Source organism: Schistocerca piceifrons, chromosome 1 (genome assembly GCF_021461385.2).
Source record: "Schistocerca piceifrons isolate TAMUIC-IGC-003096 chromosome 1, iqSchPice1.1, whole genome shotgun sequence".
Lineage (NCBI taxonomy): Eukaryota > Metazoa > Arthropoda > Insecta > Orthoptera > Acrididae > Schistocerca > Schistocerca piceifrons.
Window position 1 is genome coordinate 277,865,460 of NC_060138.1, and position 23,945 is coordinate 277,889,404.

The 23,945-nt window shown below is 43.8% G+C and overlaps 1 protein-coding gene across 1 annotated transcript in view; it reads left to right on the forward strand.

Moving 5' to 3' along the window:
* Positions 1–10,510: 10,510 nt before the first annotated feature.
* LOC124711413 (UDP-glucosyltransferase 2-like) overlaps positions 10,511–23,945 on the forward strand; it is a 113,981-nt gene continuing 100,546 nt past the window's right edge. The window contains exon 1 of the mRNA XM_047241511.1: positions 10,511–10,731. Within this exon, the coding sequence (XP_047097467.1) occupies positions 10,511–10,731 (221 nt within the window). The remainder of the gene's footprint in view (positions 10,732–23,945) is intronic.

The window sequence follows — 23,945 nt, forward strand, 5'->3', positions numbered from 1 at the left end:
AAGTATCCTCTGCCACACACTGTCAGGTGGCTTGCGAAGTATAAATGTAGATGCGTGAGGTGTGTGCACTAACTTGATCCTGCTGGAAGAGCAGATATCCCTGACGTTGTAGGAATGGTATACGAATAGATTGAGAAGATAACCTAGACGTGGCACATCAATGTGGACAGAGGTGGTTCTGGATGTCGCTCCCTCATACACTCTGATAGTTGTTGATCCGCTCTGACGCTGAACACCAAACCGTTGCCAAGGTAAAATTTGTTTTCATATGAAAGCACAACTTTGCGCCACTCACACCTCCAACTGCTCTTTTGGAGCAGAAGTGATTTCTGGCGTTCCGCAAGGCAGTGTTACAGGCCCTCTGCTGTTCCTTACCTATAAAAACGATGTAGGAGACAATCTGAGCAGCAGTAAATATTCTCGAATTCGAATCAAGATTAACTGCCATTGTGAGGAGCAGATATCCTCAGTTTAGTGAAGCAGCTTAAATAACTTAATAAAGTCAAGGCGTGCTGTCCAGATTGCATACCAGTCAGGTGCCTTTCAGAGTGCGTTGATACAATAGCTCCATTCTTAGTAGTCATATACCAGTACAACCGCTCGCTCATCAAAAGATCCTTACGTAAAGACTGGAAAGTTGTACACGTCACATCAATATTCAAAAAAATAATTACAGACCCATATTACTAACGTTGATATGCAGTAGGGTTTTGGAACATATGCTATTGTCGAACATTATGAATTACATTGAAGAAAACAATTTATTGACAAATAGCCAACACGGATTCAGGAAACATCGTTCTTGTGATATGCAACTTGTTATTTATTCTCACAAAATAATGGGTGATATCGACAGCGGCTGTCAAATTGAGTCCACATTCTTAGATTTCCGAAAGACTTTTGACACTGTTCCTCACATGCGACTTCCAATCAACTTGCGTGCCTATGGAGTATCGTCTCAGTTGTGCGACTGGATTCGTGACTTCCTGTCAGAAATGTAATAGTTCGTAGCAATTGCCAGAAAGTGATAGAGTAAAACAGAAGTAATACCTGGCGTTCGCCAAGCAAGTAACATACGTCTTCTGCTGATTCTGATCTATATAATCGAGTCTGGAGACAATCTGACCAGTCCTCTTAGACTGTTGCAGATGATGCTGTCATTTTCCGTCTTGTTAAGCCATCAGATGATCAAATCTAATTGCAAAATGATTTAGATACGATATCTGTATGGTGTGAGAAGTGGCAGTTGACTCTAAATAATCAACAGTGTGAAGTCGTCTGCATCAATACTGAAAGGAATCCACTAAATTTCGGTTACTGATACATGATAAATCACACAAATCTAAAGGCAGTGAATACAACTAAATATTTAGGGATTACAGTTACGAATGGAAAAGATCGCATAGAGAATGTTATGGGGGAAAGCGAACCAAAAACTGTGAAGCCAACCAGACACTGCGATTTATAGGCAGAACACTTAGATAATACAACAGGTCTATTAAAGAAGATGTAGAAGGAAGGGCTTCACTTGATCACCGAGGATACTGAAATAAACTTTGTGGATCATGCCCACGGTGAACCGAATGAGTGCACTCAAGTAATTGTACGAAAAGCAACCCGAAACATCATCGATCTATACGATGTGAGTCGAACGCCTCATTGGACTGTCAATGTATTCCACATCTACATCTACGTGATTACACTCCTCCGAAATTAAAAGCCTGGCAGAGGGATCATCGATTCACCTTCAAACTATTTCTCTAGTGTTCCACTCTCGAACGGCATGAGGGGAAAAAACGAATATTTATATCTTTCTGTGCAAGCTCTGATTTATTTTATGTTGATCATTTCTCCGTATTTAGGTGGGCGCTAACAAAATATTTCCGCATTCGGAGGAGAAAGACAGTGATTGAATTTTCATGAGGAGATCCTCCCGCAACGAAAAAGTACTTTGTTTTAATGACTGCCAACCCAATTCGCATATCATATCCGTGACACTTTCTCCCCTATGTCGCGAGAATACGACACGATTATGCTGCAGACGTTCTTGACTTCTGTGTGCACAGGGCTACACGCGTACGTTCCTGGTTTGACGAAGACTCAGAACCGCACTCTTTCCAGCCCACTAAATCACTTGATCTTAGGCTGGTATTACACTATCATATTTCTTTGACAAAGGTTTGATCAAAGATATGATCACATATTCGTCAAATTTGTTTGACAAAGATATTTGACGTGGCGCTAAAATAGGGTATTACACTGTCATCATATTTTTCGTCAAAGTTCAAGATGGCTGACAATAACTTATTATGTGCAGCAGTTGCATGTACCACAACTGCACTGTGTACACATTTGGAAGAGAAGCGGGGGAAAAAGAAACTTACCTGCTTGAAGCCATGGATTATACGAGATGATAAAAGCATTCAGCAAAATTTGTTATGTGAGCTTCTAGTGGAGGACGTTAAGTCGTCCATAAATTACTTTAGAATGGATGAGCATACATTTCAGTATTTGCGCATTGAAGTGTCTCGTCATACCACAAAATACAAACTCACTTAAGAACTGCTATATCTGCAGAAGACAGGCTCACAATAACACACTGATTTCTTGCTACATGAGAGAGCTACTCTAGCTTACAGAACAGCACTCGAATAACACAGTGCATATTAACTAAAATAATACCTGAAACATTTGAAGCAATTTATAAAGCATAAAAGGACCAATATCTGAAAGTAAATAAATTACATTTTGTGTCCCGTAACTACAAAATTAATAGAAATGTATGAATCTGATGAGGCGCTTTACAATGTGAAGCATCCTGAGTATAAAAATAGTTTAAGGAGACTGGAGAGCCCAGTATATACATATGTAATGAAATAAGTATGACGATACGTACTTCTGCTTTCCCATGGAGTGACTTGAGAAGAGGCCATTAAGTTTCTTTTTTATGTCGTCAGCAGGGCACCTGGGCCGTATCTTATGGCTAATGAAAAGCTCTCCAGTCTTCTTAATCTATTTTTGTACTCAGGGTGCCTCGCGTTGTAAAGCGCCTCATTAGCTTCATACATTTCTATTAATTTTGTAGTTGACAGCACATACTAATTTAACTTCGCAGCCAGTTTACAAACACACTACTGGTGACAACGCTGCAGCGATGCTAGCGCTCCTAGTTGTAACATTTCACGTTGCAGTGAACAGAAGACAAGCGACTTACATGATCAAATCTACAGCGAGGCCCTAGATTTGACCATATGTAATTGACGACGGGCAAGATTTGACAAAGTTCCCTTTAACACCATCAATCTTCTTTGACATAAATATTTGTCATATCAACTTTGACAAAGAAGTATGACTGTGTTATACTGGTCCCGTGGAAAATTGTGAGCCTATTCGGAACAGCGGATGAGACGAGTGGTCATCATCCCCACACCTTGGTAACTCTACAGCTCTAAGCGACCAGTTCGTCAATGACAGGTTTCTGCTGCCTGTGAAAAGCCTGAACAAATGCGTGGGTTCTCTTTCTCGCCGAATTCAGGCGTTATCGAATCTAGAGGCAGTGTTACGTGGTATTACCGCCAAGTCTTCTGTGGGTGACTAACTATTTGTACAGTGTGCTTGCATTCCTTATGGGAAATTTAACAGTATCGCTATTTTTTAAAGTCTTGCTGATGATGGGATCAAGAAGACACAAAGCACTGACTTAATTGGAGAGGAATAGGAGGCAGAAAGTAGCAGTTGCCTTCGCCTGAAGTTGTTTAGGGAGATCACTGCCACACTAAGATGAAAATTCGCTCTTCTGAGCACCGCGTACAAATACTTTTGTTTACCGCCGAGCACAGTTCTGCATCGGATTATTTTTTCAATTGGCTAGATAATGTGTCTAAATTTTACTTTTTAGCAACGGTATTAATTTACGCGGCGTTTCCCTTCCAGTGTGATTACTAAGTCAGTTATCACTGTTTAAGGTTAAATAATATAATATACTCTTGTTTAGTTACAACAGTTCTAAAATAATGTTGTAACTAGCTGTACCTAGCCACACATTTCTGTGGCTCAGTCTGGTTAAATGGAAAAAGGAAGAAAGGAGAAAGCACGCGTTTCTGATGCTATTGGAATAGGATATGCGTCCTAATGTCCTTCCTTCCAAGCCACCCCCCTCCCTGTTCATCTCCTCCTCCCCCTCTTTTTGTACATCTCCTACTCCTCCCCTCGCCGGCCGGTGTGGCCGTGCGGTTAAAGGCGCTTCAGTCTGGAACCGCGTGACCGCTCCGGTCGCAGGTTCGAATCCTACCTCGGGCATGGATGTGTGTGATGTCCTTAGGTTAGTTAGGTTTAAGTAGTTCTAAGTTCTAGGGGACTGATGACCACAGATGTTAAGTCCCATAGTGCTCAGAGCCATTTGAACCATTTTTGAACTCCTCCTCTCTCGCTGTCCATCACTTCCTGCCTCCCTCTCTGTCCATGATCCCCTCCCCCTTCTCTGTTTCTTCCCCATCTCCTGCCACTCCTCTCTGGCCATCTTCTTTGTGCTCTCAATGTTTTGTCCTCCCATCCCTCTGTCCATCTCCTCTGCCTCCCCCCTTCTTCACCTTGAGTCTTGTGTACTGTTATCGCAAATTCAGATTCTGTAGTAGTATTCTAACCATACGTTGGTAACCCATAAATGCAACACCCTGTATTCTGTCAAAACGTCTGTGAGGAAGAAAACAAGGCAGCACATTGTCTTGTATACAAGTTATGTTAAAATATACACTCCTGGAAATGGAAAAAAGAACACATTGACACCGGTGTGTCAGACCCACCATACTAGCTCCGGACACTGCGAGAGGGCTGTACAAGCAATGATCGCACGCACGGCACAGCGGACACACCAGGAACCGCGGTGTTGGCCGTCGAATGGCGCTAGCTGCGCAGCATTTGTGCACCGCCGCCGTCAGTGTCAACCAGTTTGCCGTGGCATACGGAGCTCCATCGCAGTCTTTAACACTGGTAGCATGACGCGACAGCGTGGACGTGAACAGTATGTGCAGTTGACGGACTTTGAGCGAGGGCGTATAGTGGGCATGCGGGAGGCCGGGTGGACGTACCGCCGAATTGCTCAACACGTGGGGCGTGAGGTCTCCACAGTACATCGATGTTGTCGCCAGTGGTCGGCGGAAGGTGCACGTGCCCGTCGACCTGGGACCGGACCGCAGAGACGCACTGATGCACGCCAAGACCGTAGGATCACACGCAGTGCCGTAGGGGACCGCACCGCCACTTCCCAGCAAATTAGGGACACTGTTGCTCCTGGGGTATCGGCGAGGACCATTCGCAACCGTCTCCATGAAGCTGGGCTACGGTCCCGCACACCGTTAGGCCGTCTTCCGCTCACGCCCCAACATCGTGCAGCCCGCCTCCAGTGGTGTCGCGACAGGCGTGAATGGAGGGACGAATTGAGACGTGTCGTCTTCAGCGATGAGAGTCGCTTCTGCCTTGGTGCCAATGATGGTCGTATGCGTGTTTGGCGCCGTGCAGGTGAGCGCCACAATCAGGACTGCATGCGACCGAGGCACACAGGGCCAACACCCGGCATCATGGTGTGGGGAGCGATCTCCTACACTGGCCGTACACCACTGGTGATCGTCGAGGGGACACTGAATAGTGCACGGTACATCCAAACCGTCATCGAACCCATCGTTCTACCATTCCTACACCGGCAAGGGAACTTGCTGTTCCAACAGGACAATGCACGTCCGCATGTATCCCGTGCCACCCAACGTGCTCTAGAAGGTGTAAGTCAACTAGCCTGGCCAGCAAGATCTCCGGATCTGTCCCCCATTGAGCATGTTTGGGACTGGATGAAGCGTCGTCTCACGAGGTCTGTACGTCCAGCACGAACGCTGGTCCAACTGAGGCGCCAGGTGGAAATGGCATGGCAAGCCGTTCCACAGAACTACATCCAGCATCTCTACGATCGTCTCCATGGGAGAATAGCAGCCTGCATTGCTGCGAAAGGTGGATATACACTGTACTAGTGCCGACATTGTGCATGCTCTGTTGCCTGTGTCTATGTGCCTGTGGTTCTGTCAGTGTGATCATGTGATGTATCTGACCCCAGGAATGTGTCAATAAAGTTTCCCCTCCCTGGGACAATGAATTCACGGTGTTCTTATTTCAATTTCCAGGAGTGTATAATGAGAAAAAATATGTATGGAAGAAACAATTTGTTTATTGGCTTAAGTGTCCCGCTATCATAGTCAAACTGCCTGCGAAAATGAAACAAAACTGCAGAGCAGTTTCTTTCTCTATACATTTGTTATTTTAAAAAATATACATTATTTTCATCTGAATCTTCAATAGAGTGTCATTTAAAATGTGGGATAAATCGGACAAGAACTTTATGAGACTTTTGGTAACAGCTTTTCTCCTTTATATATTAAATATTTATTTACATATTATATATATTTAAAAATAAGTAGATAAAAAGATGTGTATTCACATGAAACGCTGTGTCAAAATTTTAAAGCAATCAACCAATTACTTTTCGAGTTTTGCAAGCATTAACACACACAGGCTGAAATTTTATATATTAAGATTATTGATTCTTTACTGCTTTTCGGATTTTTTGCCATGTAACCAGCTTCCTTGTACACATTTACATAAAATACACACTAAGAATCTCAGCATTAATTAAGAAGCTCAACATGTTGTATAATGAATGTGTAGATGCAAGTTTTATAATAGTGATAGAATAATTGTTACTAACATATCTTAAACACTGCTATGGTAATTTGTCTTTCATTGATGTTATATATTGTCTATGAATGTATATCAAACCCCAAGAAACACAACTAAAAAATGCGCTACTTGAGATAAATCGACTAAAAGAATTTTATAAAATTTATATTGAAATAGCGAAATTTAAAGCAAGTAATTTAGCCAATAAATTCCATTATAGACCAAACAACAGTAACATGGACATGTAGTTCTGTTCTTGTTGAATGAGAGGTGTTTATCATGTAATTATTAATTAATTATTTAAGTTGTGTCACTTTCTTGATTTTTAAAAGCTATTTTGTATTTGTTATGACCTTCAATAATACTTTTACCGCTTTTCCACCCCAAATAATATCTATTTTTTTAGTTAGAGAAATATAATATGACATTCGAATTTCCATGAGGCAAAATTAGTACGTACGTTACAATAAAAAAGCAAACCAAAGTAGACATTACTGTATTAGAAAAATACAAAATGCATAATTACAAATTAGAAAATTCATGTAACTTAATAAGAAGTGTCAATTAGCTACAATTTAAGGTACACAGTTAACGGAAACATAGAATCATAAATGTGCTTATTTATACTGTAAGAATACTTTTTTCCAAGAAAAGAGCAGAAATTAATTTTTTGTCTTGTGTGCCCAGTGCACGAAATTTCGTAATATTTATAACAGCTGTAATCGTCAAAACAGCTTCTGTCCCTTCAGACATGCATGCATATGTGAAGGGCATTGTAATATACGATACAAATCCTGTGAAACACTGACATTGTAATAATCAGTGATATTAACAATTATATTCAATTCATGTATGAATAGTTTCACAACTCAAAATGTGTTGCTCTTCATGCCAGTAGCAATGCTGAAAGGACACTTTTCTTGTCGTGGCACGTCATGAAGCTACAACAAAACTGACAAATCTGCTTTGAAATGGACAAATTGGGAGATAGAGATGTGTGTTTTTTCCTGACAAAAACTAAAAATTGCCTATTTTTGACTTGTGTCACTTGTCTTGCCAGGGTGCAATATAAGTACACTCCTGGAAATTGAAATAAGAACACCGTGAATTCATTGTCCCAGGAAGGGGGAACTTTATTGACACATTCCTGGGGTCAGATACATCACATGATCACACTGACAGAACCACAGGCACATAGACACAGGCAACAGAGCATGCACAATGTCGGCACTAGTACAGTGTATATCCACCTTTCGCAGCAATGCAGGCTGCTATTCTCCCATGGAGACGATCGTAGAGATGCTGGATGTAGTCCTGTGGAACGGCTTGTCATGCCATTTCCACCTGGCACCTCAGTTAGACCAGCGTTCGTGCTGGACGTGCAGACCGCGTGAGACGACGCTTCATCCAGTCCCAAACATGCTCAATGGGGGACAGATCTGGAGATCTTGCTGGCCAGGGTAGTTGACTTACACCTTCTAGAGCACGTTGGGTGGCACGGGATACATGCGGACGTGCATTGTCCTGTTGGAACAGCAAGTTCCCTTGCCGGTCTAGGAATGGTAGAACGATGGGTTCGATGACGGTTTGGATGTACCGTGCAGGATCCTACGGTCTTGGCGTGCATCCGTGCGTCGCTGCGGTCCGGTCCCACGTCGACGGGCACGTGCACCTTCCGCTGACCACTGGCGACAACATCGATGTACTGTGGAGACCTCACGCCCCACGTGTTGAGCAATTCGGCGGCACGTCCACCCGGCCTCCCGCATGCACACTATATGCCCTCGCTCAAAGTCCGTCAACTGCACATACGGTTCACGTCCACGCTGTCGCGGCATGCTACCAGTGTTAAAGACTGCGATGGAGCTCCGTATGCCACGGCAAACTGGCTGACACTGACGGCGGCGGTGCACAAATGCTGCGCAGCTAGCGCCATTCGACGGCCAACACCGCGGTTCCTGGTGTGTCCGCTGTGCCGTGCGTGTGATCATTGCTTGTACAGCCCTCTCGCAGTGTCCGGAGCAAGTATGGTGGGTCTGACACACCGGTGTCAATGTGTTCTTTTTTCCCTTTCCAGGAGTGTATTTTTCTTACTTTGAACACGTACTATGTATTGTGTATAAATTAGTTTTGTTTATGTATTTTATCACTGATTCCAAGAGACTGCTACTGCACACAGGGAGAGGTACAGTTTCTGTAACAGGTTCTTCAGTACTTCTTCTTGGTGAGTCGTTAATAGAGGCTAAGCAAATTGGAAGTGGTTCACATCAGCAACTGTTTCATTTTTGCACTCACAATAAGCTGTCTTATGAAGACCAAGGTGGCACATATCTCTTCCAAAACTCCACTGGTTCAGCCTCATCCTTATTAAACTGGAGGTGCTTCTGCTGCTTTACTCTATTTTATGGAACCAAAATTTCCAACTTTGTCTTATCTTGAACTGCTGCATAGTGACTGCCCTTCAATAAAATATTTTCACTGAACTCTGTATCATAATTTAGACAACCCATCTCATCACAGAATAATTCGTACCCTCCACTGCCAATGAAAAATCTGACACGTATTCCGAGAATTAAGTGCTCCACATTAGTATGTTCAATTATGGACATTGAATGACGTAAATAATACCACAGAGACAAAAGGAGATGTCGAAATGGATTAAAAATATAGCGCCAACGCACATTATTTTAATTGCAGGATAGAATTTTAGAATAATGGAATGATCGGATCCGCTATATACCGTGGAAAATACGCGGGTTGTCCAGAGAAAGTAATTTTCTATTGATTGCAAAATGTACACCACAGTTAAAACCCGATGAAGTCTTGCACAGATTTGTTGAGTAGTGTCTCCAGTATGACTGTCGATCACATCAAGACGCTCTTTTCAGTGGTGAGCACACTGTGAGCGAGTAAAGGTGCCTAGAACAACGATGTCTCCTGCCAAATAGGAGGGCCCACTGAGAGGCTTTGCCTTAATGAATGCTACCCACCTAACACAACTGCCACGCGCTTCCTTCTTCATGGCAATTCTCAGCCGCACTCTGCAGGGGCAGTGAAGACGCCCCTGCTGCCTTTTCAATGGGAAGTGTTCAATCACCCACAACACAGCCCTAAATAGCTCATCCTGAGTATCGTCTTTGTTCACATGAAACGCTGGATACGAAGACAAAACTTGGGCGCAGGCTTTGTGCTATAGACCAGCATAGACAATTATAGGAAAGCACAGGCGGCTGCCTTCTATAACGATGATGTTGGAATTTGGTATGACGCTCCGACAAATGTCTAAGTCAGAGTGGCGACTATGTAGAGAAGTATCTGGAAAGTGTAGCTACATCTTGCAAAAAATGTTTCTGATTTTCACTATGGTTACCATTTCGCGGCCTATCGGAACTTACTTTCTGGACAACCCTCGTATACGGCAAATTTAGTGGACAAGGATTTGAACTCATTTCATCCGGAATACATGACATTGCACCGAGCAAGGCTGTCAGTGGCGTTCGTATTCGGAAGGACAGCAGTTCAGATCCACATCTGGCCATGGGGATTTAAGTTCCCGTTATTTTCGTGAATCGTTTAAGATGAATCCTGGATTGTTCCTTTAAAAGGGTACAGTCGATTTACTTTCTTATCTTTCCTGAACAACACCTTGCACTCCGTCTCTAATAACCTCGTCGACAGTGGGTTGAAAATCTTTCTTTCCTCATTCCTTAACCATTGCAGTACCTATCTACGTCAATATAACCGATAAATTAAGGTTGTCGATTTGTTGGTAATTTGCTGTCGGATCGAGATGATTGCTCCTGTTTCAGACGTACAGCAAATGGAGGTGAAGTTTCGTTTACGAGCTAATGTCTATAGTGAGCATCACGCTTATTACAGATTGACTGCAACAGATATAACATCGAGAGCTGAAGCAGTAGATAAGATCAAATCATATTTGTCTCATTCGGAACTCGTCCTTGAGAGGAACGGCCTTTGTCTACAGAACGGCCCTGCGACAAACAACGATAAGTAATCGAACTGTCGGCCATAACTCCTATTTTTTCACAGCTCTATATTTTTACTTATTATGATGATGATTGTTGGTGGCCGGCCGGTGTGGCCGTGCGGTTCTAAGCGCTTCAGTTTGGAACCGCGTGACCGCTACGGTCGCAGGTTCGAATCCTGCCTCGGGCATGGATGTGTGTGATGTCCTTAGATTAGTTAGGTTTAAGTAGTTCTAAGTTCTAGGGGACTGATGACCTCAGTAGTTAAGTCCCATAGTGCTCAGAGCCATTTGATTGTTGGTGTAACACAAATATACATAACATTATACACATTCTATGCATAAAATAATCATTTCAGTTTCTTTTTCTTCACTGAAGCGCCAAAGAAACTTGTATAGGCATGGGTATTCAAATATATAGATATGTAAACGGGCAGAATATGGCGCTGCGGTCGGCAACGTCTATATAAGACAACAAATGTCTGGCGCAGTTGTTAGGTCGATTACTGCTACTAGATCAGCAGGTTATCATGATTTAAGTGAGTTTGAACGTGATGTTACAGTCGGCGCACGAGCGTTGGACACAGCATCTCCGAGGTGGCGACGACGTGGGGATTTTCCCGTACGACCATTTCACAAGTGTACCGTGAAAATCAGGAATCCGTTAAAACAGCAAATCTCCGAAGTCGTTGCGGCTGAAAAAAGATCCTGCAAGAACGGGACCAAAGACGACTGAAGAGAATCGTTCAACGTGACAGAACTGCAACCGTTTCGCAAATTGCTGCAGATTTCAATGCTGGAGCAACAACAAATGTCAACGTGTGGACCATTCAACGAAACATCATCGATATAGGCTTTCGGAGTCAAAGGCCAACTTGTGTAAGCTTTATGACTGCAATACACAATGCTTTACGCTCGCCTGAGCCCATTGACACCGACATTGGACTGTTGATGACGGGAAACATGCTGCCTGATCGGACGAATCTCGTTTCAAATTCTATAGAGCGGATGGACGTGTAGGGGTATGGAGACAACATCATGAACCTATGGACCCTGCATCTCAGCAGGGGTCCGTTCTAGCTGACAAAGGCTCTGAATGGTGTGGGGCGTGTGCAGTTGGAGTGATATGGGACCCCTAGCACGTCTAGATACGACTCTGACAGGTGACTCGCACGTAAGAGCCTGGTCTGACCACCTTCATCCATTCATGTCCATTGTGCATTCCGACGGACTTGGGTAATTCCAGCAGGACAATGCGATACGCCACATGTCCAGAGACATCAACATTAATGAGCATGTCTGGGATGCCTTGCAACATGCTGTTCAGAAGAGATCTCGAACCCCTCGGATTTATGAACAGCCCTGCAGGATTCATGGTGTCAATTCCCTCCAGCATTACTTCAGATATTAGTCGAGTCTATGCCATGTCATGTTGCGGCACTTCTGCGTGCTCGCAGGGGCCCTACACGATGTTAGGCTGGGGTACCAGTTTCTTTGGCTTTTCAGTATTGTTTATAATAAAATGATTGTCATTAATTTTAAATATTTGTGTAAGAATTTCATATTGTAGTTGCTTAGTTTGAAAAACACAATATATTTTTGCCACTGTTGCCTAGTTCAAGGTATATATAGATTGAACTTGCAGTATATAATTAACTCCTGCGAGACAGAGTAAACAAACAAAAAATCACTCAGGGGAAGTTAGCAAGGGGCGAAAAGCAGGCAGGGTGCGAGAAAGAAGTCAAGTCAAACGACAGCACTTTAACTGGGCTGACGCACACGGCGCCAATGATGTAACAGATGGAAAGGTTTTCTGATAGTGAATATTACCTACATGTATAAGTATGTTTGTCGTATTTTTCTGGTCTAAAGTGAAATGGCACAACATCAGCATTGTCTGTGCTTGATTTTATTAGTTCTGAATGAATATGGTATTCGTGTGGTTGATACGAAAGGATGAGTGGGCCATCTGCAAACAGTATGGGTTACTGTGACGTTTCATTCACCTGATTAGGAATTATTAAATTATGTTCTCACTTCTTATTCCAAATTGTTGAAATATTATTCTTTGTCTGTAACTTTCTTTCCTGTGTCAGTGACGCAATATCACTGTTGGTTAACTTGAATTTCCGTACATGAGAGTGGGCATTATAATATTCTTTGCTTAAAGTGAAATACAATAATATTTATTTCATAACAGTTATAAAAAGTAATTGTCCAATCCACTGGGCTGTCGACCGTTGATTTTACATTGAGATTTGATAAAAATGTATCTCCGAGTACATGCGTTGCTTACACTTGCCTCATGCTCTCGATTAGATATGACATTCATTTATCCTTATCCTTAGATAAAATCACAGTTAAGTATCAACATGAACAGGTTAAACAGAAAGAGTAAGGAGCATTAAATTGTTACTAACTTGTTTCTGCGACGCTCAACAATCTGATTATCAGCGCCCGTTCTGGGTTTCCCTTGGGTTATCGTAGCTGTGGTCTTCTGTTAGAAGACTGGTTTGATGTAGCTCTCCGATCTTGTCTGTCCTGTGCAAGCCACTTCACCTCTTAATAACTACCGCAACCTACAGCCATTTGAACCTGCTACTGAAGTCAAGCCTTGGTATCCCTCTACGAATTTTGCACGCTCACACTTCCACTCATTACCAAACTGACGATTCTTTGATTCCTATCAATCGGTCCCTTCAGTTAGATTCGCGAATTAAAGATGTAACAATGGCAATTAAATGACCAAATAACTGATTTCATGTAGTTAAATAACTGCACATAATATTAAAAAGTTATTTTTCAGACAAATAGGGTCTGCAAATTCTTTAGTGCATCATTATGAATACGGTTTTCTGAGAGAGAAGCGACGTGAATTCATGTAATACAAAGCGATAACAATTTCGGTGTTCTGTTTTTACTTTTATTATAACACCATTCACTTTTACGTCATTAAAACAGCAAACAGTAACGTTTTTAGTGATATTTGTTTTATGGGCAAGAGGTCATGGTCCAAGGTATTTATCTCTGCCTAAAATTTCGTCTTTCAGTGGAGCAGCACGTCGCACGAGTTGTGATGGAGTTGAAAGCTCGTTGCATGGAATCGCTGCATAAGAAAAAAATAAGAAACGTCTTTCGATTCGTGGCTGGATGAAGGAAAGACGTCAGCTCGGTTCAAACACTTTGGTACAGGAAATGTTGAAAATGTCCTCCGTTAGCGAGGATACATGCATCCACCCTCCGTCGCATGGAATCCCTGATGCGTTGACGCAGCCCTGGAGAATGGCGTATTGTATCACAGCCGTCCACAATACGAGCACGAAGAGTCTCTACATTTGGTACCGGGGTTGCGTAGACAAGAGCTTTCAAATGCCCCCATAAATGAAAGCCAAGAGGGTTGAGGTCAGGAGAGCGTGGAGGCCATGGAATTGGTCCGCCTCTACCAATCCATCGGTCACCGAATCTGTTGTTGAGAAGCGTACGGACACTTCGACTGAAATGTGCAGGAGCTCCATCGTGCATGAACCACATGTTGTGTCGTACTTGTAAAGGCACATGTTCTCGCAGCACAGGTAGAGTATCCCGTATGAAATCGTGATAACGTGCTCCATTGAGCGTAGGTGGAAGAACATGGGGCCCAATCAAGACATCACCAACAATGCCTGCCCAAACGTTCACAGAAAATCTGTATTGATGACGTGTTGCACAATTGCGTGCGGATTCTCGTCAGCCCACAAATGTTGATCGTGAAAATTTACAATTTGATCACACTGGAATGAAGCGTCATCCGTAAAGAGAACATTTGCACTGAAATGAGGATTGACACATTGTTGGATGAACCATTCGCAGAAGTGTACCCGTGGAGGCCAATCAGCTGCTGATAGTGCCTGCATTCGCTGTACATGGTACGGAAACAACTGGTTCTCCCATAGCACTCTCCATACAGTGACGTGGTCAACGTTACCTTGTACACCAGCAACTTCTCTGACGCTGACATTAGGGTTATCGTCAACTGCACGAAGAATTGCCTCGTCCATTGCAGGTGTCCTCGTCGTTCTAGGTCTTCCCCAGTCGCGAGTCATAGGCTGGAACGTTCCGTGCTCCCTAAGACGCCGATCAATTGCTTCGAACGTCTTCCTGTCGGGACACCTTCGTTCTGGAAATCTGTCTCGATACAAACGTACCGCGCCACGGCTATTGCCCCGTGCTAATCCATACATCAAATGGGCATCTGCCAACTCCGCATTTGTAAACATTGCAAAACCACGTTCGTGATGAACACTAAACTGTTGATGCTACGTACTGATGTGCTTGATGCTAGTCCTGTAGAGCAATGAGTCGCATATCAACACAAGCACCGAAGTCAACATTACCTTCCTTCAATTGGGCCAACTGGCGGTGAATCGAGGAAATGCAATACATACTGACGAAACTAAAATGAGCTCTAACATGGAAATTAAGCGTTTCCGGACACATGTCCACATAACATCTTTTCTTTATTTGTATGTGAGGAATGTTTCCTGAAAGTTTGGCCGTACCTTTTTGTAACACGCTGTATATCATGTTGCGTGCATTACAATCGAGAACACTCTGCATGCTATACGGTTTCAGTTGGAGATGACGCTATTTCATTAACGCCAATAATTATTAACGTTAGCAACAATAATTATTCGAAACAGGCCGCATTAAGAAGAGAATGGTTTGCTAAATACTCTCTTGAAGATAGATCTGTACAGTGGCAATATTTCAAAATTCCAACATATGTGAATGGGGAGCACTGCAGCAACGTTTTAAATGGATGAATACTGAATAAAGAATGCATCTTCTTGAATTTGTATAGTCTTGCCTCCTGTCAAAATTATTCCTTAAGAAAGAGTTAGCCAACTCGAACGACGGGATTTTATTCTTGTAGATGAGAACATTGCCACAGCTAGAATTACACTTGCTTGTATTTTTCTTAATTCAGTTGTATATGTGCTGCTAACTCAATAAATTTTGCCCTGCAGCTCAGATATTGTCAAACCATTTATGTTATGATCGCACGTGACGGTCTCAGCGGGCAGCAATAAGTTGCTTATTTTTGTAATCAGCATCACTGAAATCCTAGAAACACCTCTTCAAAGCATAGATATCCAAAAATCGAACATTATTCTCCGTTCCCCACTTCATATTTCAGTTTGTCTACACTCTACGAACACACATAGCCTAAAAACTCATGCAACTAGTGTCGCCGAAGTTGGAACACACCGAAAGCGTTCAGTTTCACCAACGAGTTGCGCAAATGCGCGGCGCGCATGCGCATTGGCCGGTAGCGCAGTTGCCTGCAACCTACGGTTGTGTAAACTAGGCTTAGTGTAACTATGTCGAGGCATGAGAAATAGCAAGCTACAATCGAGTTTCTAACCGCAGAAAACGTGCCACCAATTACGTCCCGCATGGAGCACCCTCTCCTTCGGCGTGACGGTGACAGACCACACACGATCGCTGCGACATCTGCAGCAATCCGATGCCCTGGGATCACTGATCATCCTCCATGCAATCTCGACTTGGGACCATCCGATTTTCATCTGTTTCCAAAATTCGTATTCTAGGTCTTCAGTTTGATAGTGATGAAGCGATGCAAGCAGAAATGAGGTTGTGGCTCTATCAACAAAGTCAAGATTCTACAGTGACAGCATGAACAAACTGGTCTCTCGTTGGGAGAAATGTTTCCGTTGTCAGGGTGACTATACTGAGAAATGAATTTGTAGGCATGAAGAATAATTATGTAGAATGATTATCACGTTTGTTTTGTTTAAAAAGGACCAAAACAAGGCAAAAACTTCTGGTAAATAGGATCTCTAAAATGCATACCTTAAGAGCTATGAACACTTGTTCATCTTCACTGCTGTGAAAAGCATCTCTCCTACTGCGAAAACTTTGCTATTGTGCTCGACCTACAGAACACAGTAATAAAATGAGGAAACAAATGAGAAAAGCGAGATTCTACTTGCTATTAAATAAGAGCTGCACTTTTAAAAACCAAAAAAACTAAACCCCATCCAAACAAGCCTTGGAAGGCCTAATGGTACCGACCAGCCGCTGTGTCATCCTCAGCTCACAGGTATCACTAGATGCGGATATGGAAGAACATGTGGTCAGCACACCGCTCTCCCGTCCGTATGTCAGTTTACGAGAACGGAGCCGTTACTTCTCAGACAACTACACTCATGCTCATAAATTAAGGATAATGCTGATACATGGTGAAACAACACTCTGGTGGACGGTTTGCGCGTTTAAATCACCTCGGGGTATGACCATGCAGTGCATTTGACCTACAGTCGTCTCATGGTGGCGCTGGCAGCAGTCCACATACGCAGAGATGTGTTGGTGCATGTCAGAGCACGGTGCAGCGATAAGTGTGCAGATGTTTCCAGACGTGCTAATGGTGACTGTGTGTTTAAAATGGCTCAAAGAACACATATTAATGACGTTACGAGGGGTAGAATACTAGGGCGACTGGAGGCTGGTCAAACACAGCAGGTCGTAGCACGGGCCCTCCGTGTGCCACAAAGTGTGATCTCACAATTATGGCAACGATTCCAGGAGACGGGAAACGTAACCAGGCGCTACAGTACGGGACGTCCACAGTGTACAACACCACAAGAAGACCGATACCTCACTATCAGTGCCCGCAGATGGCCACGGAGTACTGCAGGTAGCCTTGCTCGGGACCTTACTGCAGCCACCACAACAGTTGTCTCCACACACACACACACAGTCTACAGACGACTGTACAGACATGGCTTATTCACGCAGAGACCTGCAAGGCGCATTCCACTGACCCCTGGTCACAGGAGAGCCCATAAAGACTGGTATCAAGAACACTGTACATGGTCATTGGAACAGTGGTCCCAGGTTATATTCATGGACGATCCAGGTATAGTCTGAACAGTGATTCTCGCTGGGTTTTCGTCTGGCGTGAACCGGGAACCAGATACCAACCCCTTAATGTCCTTGAAAGGGACCTGTATGGAGGTTGTGGTTTGCTGGTGTGGGGTGGGATCATGATTGGTGCACGTACACCCCTGCATGTCTTTGACAGAGAACTGTAACAGGTCAGGTGTACCGGGACGTCATTTTGCACCAGTATGTCCGCCTATTCAGGGGTGCAGTGGGTCCCACCTTCCTCCTGATGGATAATAACGCACGGCCCCACTGAGCTGCCATCGTGAAGGAGTACCTTGAAATAGAAGATATCAGGCAAATGGAGTGGCCTGCCTGTCCTCCAGTCCTAAACCCCATTGAGCACGTCTAGGATGCTCTCAGTTGACGTATCGCTACACGTCTTTAAACCCCTAGGACACTTCAGGAGATCTGACAGGCACTGGTGCAAGAGTGGGAGGTTATATCCTAGCAGCTGCTCGATCACCTCATCCAACCCGTTGTGCGGCCTGTGTATGTGTGCATGGTGATCATATCCCGTATTGATGTCGGGGTACATGCGCAGGAAACAGTGGCGTTGTGTAGGACATGTGCTTTGGGACGGTTTCTCAACTTATCACCAATACTGTGGACTTACAGATCTGTGTCGTGTGTGTTCCCTATGTGTCTATGCTATTAGCGCCAGTTTTGTGTAGTGCCACGTTGTGTGGCACCACATTCAGCAATTATCCTTAACTTATCAGCATGAGTGTAGCTCCTGTGTTTGCTTCACAAGGGCTGAGGTCATCCCGCTAGCCAACAGTGCTCGGCAGACCATATGGTCACCTATTCAAGTACTAGTCCAGCCCGACGGCACTTAACTTTGGTGATCTGATAGGCACTAGCGTTACCACTATAAGGCTGGTGGCGCTGCACTTATAAGCCATTGCTAAAGGAAGTTCTCAATATTGTGTCCTTCATAATAAGGCATGCTTCTACACGATGGCTTAGGAAATCATGCACGCTATGAAACACTCCAGGATGGCCACGGAAGCGCTGTCAGGCACTAATGAAACGTTCCTGTAGTGTTTGTACATCATTAATGGGATTGTATAAACAAAAGATTTCGACCATCCCAAGATCGAGGGAACATGGTGGCCAATGTACTGGAACTCCTCGACTGACCCATTGTTCACTAAACGTCTGTGTGAGGTATTTCGGACATTTTGCAGAAAATGGGCTGGTGCTTTATCATACAGCCGTTGGTGGAATGATACCTCGTTTAGGAGGGCAGGCAAGTCGTTTGAAAGATACTGACGATATCTTGCACCTGCCAACTTATTTGGTGGTATGTAAGGTCCTATTAATTTCTTGCCAATAGTCCCTGTCGATACAGTAATTGAAAATCGGCGCTAAGCCTTGCTCCTTCAATTTCGTGTGGATTTGCGGCAGCCTGTACATGATGTTGGTTAGATGAAAACTGACAATGCCAGCTTTGTCTGTGGACAGTATCGTTGTGAAAAGTGGATCTTCACCATTACATTGGATAAAATGACTTCAGAAATCAGCGAATATATTACTTCAACATATTCAATCATTTTTTTTTATAATTATGAAGTAATGTAGGTTGCAATGTATTTCAAACACATTTTAACAAAAGAATAAGAGCGGCAAATAGCTCAACCAATAAATATCATTTACCTTAAAATGGGCGTCTTATTATTTATTAATATATCCATTGGATGTATATTAATGTAAGAAAGGTAAGTATGCTGGGTATGCCTACCAACACTTAAATTGCTGACCCCAAACAAAAACTTCGAAATTGCCGGATATCTGGGTCAGATAGTATTATTTTCCCGGGCACACACATTCTATAGACAAGTTTTTACCCTCAACTCCAAAACAGTTACCAAAAACTACTTTAAGCAACAATAAAAATTTTACCAATTTGTCCTTGGAGGACCCAAACTCTCCTTTTCTTAAGCGATATTCCATCCCCCCCCCCCCCCTTGACCGACTTCTAGAATCGCCCCTGCTTGTGGTGGAAAGGATTGGACACGCTGTAAATGATGTGGGTATAGCGACTGCCAAAGCAGGATCACTCAGACCAGCAGATGACTTAAGCCCGTTAGACACTGCAGTGCTATGTACACTAATTCCAGGAACGTCTCCCACTGTTTATTATAGTGACTCCCCCACAAAGAACGTTGTCGGACCTGCTGAGCCAGAATCTTTAGTGTCTGCAAAAGACGGCTGAATTACACTCCTGGAAATGGAAAAAAGAACACATTGACACCGGTGTGTCAGATCCACCATACTTGCTCCGGACACTGCGAGAGGGCTGTACAAGCAATGATCACACGCACGGCACAGCGGACACACCAGGAACCGCGGTGTTGGCCGTCGAATGGCGCTAGCTGCGCAGCATTTGTGCACCGCCGCCGTCAGTGTCAGCCAGTTTGCCGTGGCATACGGAGCTCCATCGCAGTCTTTAACACTGGTAGCATGCCGCGACAGCGTGGACGTGAACCGTATGTGCAGTTGACGGACTGTGAGCGAGGGCGTATAGTGGGCATGCGGGAGGCCGGGTGGACGTACCGCCGAATTGCTCAACACGTGGGGCGTGAGGTCTCCACAGTACATCGATGTTGTCGCCAGTGGTCGGCGGAATGTGCACGTGCCCGTCGACCTGGGACCGGACCGCAGCGACGCACGCCAAGACCGTAGGATCCTACGCAGTGCCGTAGGGGACCGCACCGCCACTTCCCAGCAAATTAGGGACACTGTTGCTCCTGGGGTATCGGCGAGGACCATTCGCAACCGTCTCCATGAAGCTGGGCTACGGTCCCGCACACCGTTAGGCCGTCTTCCGCTCACGCCCCAACATCGTGCAGCCCGCCTCCAGTGGTGTCGCGACAGGCGTGAATGGAGGGACGAATGGAGACGTGTCGTCTTCAGCGATGAGAGTCACTTCTGCCTTGGTGCCAATGATGGTCGTATGCGTGTTTGGCGCCGTGCAGGTGAGCGCCACAATCAGGACTGCATACGACCGAGGCACACAGGGCCAACACCCGGCATCATGGTGTGGGGAGCGATCTCCTACACTGGCCGTACACCACTGGTGATCGTCGAGGGGACACTGAATAGTGCACGGTACATCCAAACCGTCATCGAACCCATCGTTCTACCATTCCTACACCGGCAAGGGAACTTGCTGTTCCAACAGGACAATGCACGTCCGCATGTATCCCGTGCCACCCAACGTGCTCTAGAAGGTGTAAGTCAACTAGCCTGGCCAGCAAGATCTCCGGATCTGTCCCCCATTGAGCATGTTTGGGACTGGATGAAGCGTCGTCTCACGCGGTCTGCACGTCCAGCACGAACGCTGGTCCAACTGAGGCGCCAGGTGGAAATGGCATGGCAAGCCGTTCCACAGGACTACATCCAGTATCTCTACGATCGTCTCCATGGGAGAATAGCAGCCTGCATTGCTGCGAAAGGTGGATATACACTGTACTAGTGCCGACATTGTGCATGCTCTGTTGCCTGTGTCTATGTGCCTGTGGTTCTGTCAGTGTGATCATGTGATGTATCTGACCCCAGGAATGTGTCAATAAAGTTCCCCCTTCCTGGGACAATGAATTCACGGTGTTCTTATTTCAATTTCCAGGAGTGTAACTGTGCAGCTGGTACCGTGCGTTCTGGATATTTTGCAACCTACGGAACAGGGGCTCAACAGTTGCTTCCATTTGCCTGTCCATAATAGAATATCATGTCTACCATTTCCCATGTGGAATAGTAGACTTCCATTAAAGTGCAAAGCCAAAACTAAAATGTAAAAGAATATCACAAAAATCGTCAAAATACAGACTGATTATATTAGAACACACACACACACACAGATAAAATGTAAACAAAATTCAAATTTCGCACCGAACTCACTGGTGAACAAATGAACACTGACTGGACTGGGACACACAACAACCACAATTACACTGTGTTTTGGTGAAATGCAAAGTGCTTTGACGACCTTATTTGTGAAAACACGTGTTTATTTCTGTGTGCTTCACATCATCTCACCATGATGCTGAGAATAAAATGGTTTGCCACACGAAAACGTAAGTAAAAACGAATATAGGCGGCAAATATTGCGACAAACTAAATTACATTTAGAGCATAAAAATTTCTCATCAACATCGTTCAGTTGCAGATGAGAAGCTATCTGTAATAAATAATGCACAAGTGGTCCTGAAAGATCAAGCACACAAAGTGTAAAGGGATTAACAAACCGAAACGAATTGTTGTTTGAACTAAATATCCACATACTTTTGTAATCATTTAATAAAAATGTTCACATTACATATTAAATAAAACTGAAACCTACTGGTGATGGCACAGCGGTGCTGAAACATGTTTGGGAACTTGGAAAAACGCTGTTTTGCATAACTGGCGGACCTTACATCCACCAATTTATTCTCTCTTCGAGCAGCTCTTCACTAAGGAATGACATTTAAATCTGATTAGACAATAAGCAGACTCGTCAAGGGAGAAAATTTTATTGCTGAGGAGCTCGTGAAGAAAAGTATTATTGGACAAAGTTTAAAATTCTATTAAGTAAAAATAGCATTCAGACAATAATGGCTACTAAGATTAATCTTAAAATCTAGCACAAAAGAGTTGCCCATCAAAACTTTCCCCACATGAAAAAGATTTTGAAAGACAGAGAAATTCAGGTTAAGGAAGAATATAAAAACTTATGTGAATATGAACAGCTCACTCCAGAAGAATCTGAGACTATTGAGGGTATATAGCCTTGGATTACGACTGAACTTTCGCAAATCCAAGAAATCTTAAAATAAGTAGGTATTCAAAGTGAAGAGGGAAACAAATGGAACTGTGGACAGATTTAAGGCTTGTCTTGTTGCTAGAGCATTTCCACAGAGCCATGGTATGGAAAATACAGAAACCTTCAGTTTAGTGATAAAATTAGACTCTATAACATTAATCTTATCTATCACAGCATCCAAAGTCATTGAATAAGACTGTTTGATATTGAAGCAGCACTGTTTTATGCAGTGAAATTTACACTCAGATACACAGGATGGTGGTCGGCATGTGATTCCTCATCCCATTTGAAGACAAAAGTGTATCTAGCAAAACCTAGTCCCACTAATAGGTTTAATAGCAATGCGATTTTAAAAATCGAGGCTCTAGCAACGCTGTAATTGCGTGTCATGTGGCCAGGGACAGCTAGCGCGAAGTCTGCACTGTGCCAGAGCTGTCCTCTGAGCTCAGTAAGACAAGGTAACGTTCGAGTCACGTTCGCACCAAACTTTTTTTTCAGTTAAAGCATCAGCTGTACCTAATTGACACCTCTGCAGTGGTGTAACTTGTTTATTTCTTTCAGTTACCTTTAACATTAAGACATAAAATGAACTTCTTACATACGTACACAGTGCCATGCAGCATACGCACGAGCAGCAGCAACAGCAGCTTGATTATCGGATGCACCCAACACCAAAAGCATGTCGACATATTCATCATTTGTATAATCCATCGGGTAGCAGCCCTACATGAACCTGACAGGACCAGTTACGTTTGTGCACTGCTCTGTTGGTAGAGACATACATGCAGTTTAATGGATTCGACAGTCATATGATAGGCTATTCTCATGTGACAAATTCATGTCCTGCTTATAAACGACGAGAACTAGGAAACGGACGTCAAAAAATAAATAAGGAATCTGTCAAGGATTCGGAACATAACTCCACAAGGATGGGGTTTGATGTCACAAGAGTCTACTAAGTTAACTACAGCAGCTAGTATGCTACTGTGGAGCAGTACATGTTTCTCTGTATGTTCCGCTGGGCTACACGACGTGACAGTGTTGCCAACTCCTCTTTTTCAAACGTGTTTCCATAAAGCACTCGATCTTATTTTGCCAGATAAACTTTTATCTTGGATTTGGATGAGCAATTGTATGCCGACATCAATGGGCAGCATTTTCTCTCCCCCTTTATATGCAAAAACCAGAGGACTTTGAAGAAGGTATCAAAGGGGTGCGCAAGCTGAAGACTCAAACAAGCACCTAGGCTACGGATCAATGATTCACCAGCATGCTAAACAATTTCGCCCTGCTAGAAACAAGTGTAGGTTCCTGTGTTTCTATAAATGACAAGGACTCTTGACCATCCTAGCTATTCACATCGATGATGGTTTGGTTGTATCAGTGTCTCGAGAAGTCATCTTTTTTTTTTTTTTTTTTTTTTTTGCTGAATGACTTGGAGCAGGAACATGATGTAACTACGAGCAGTGCTAATCATTATCTTGGTTT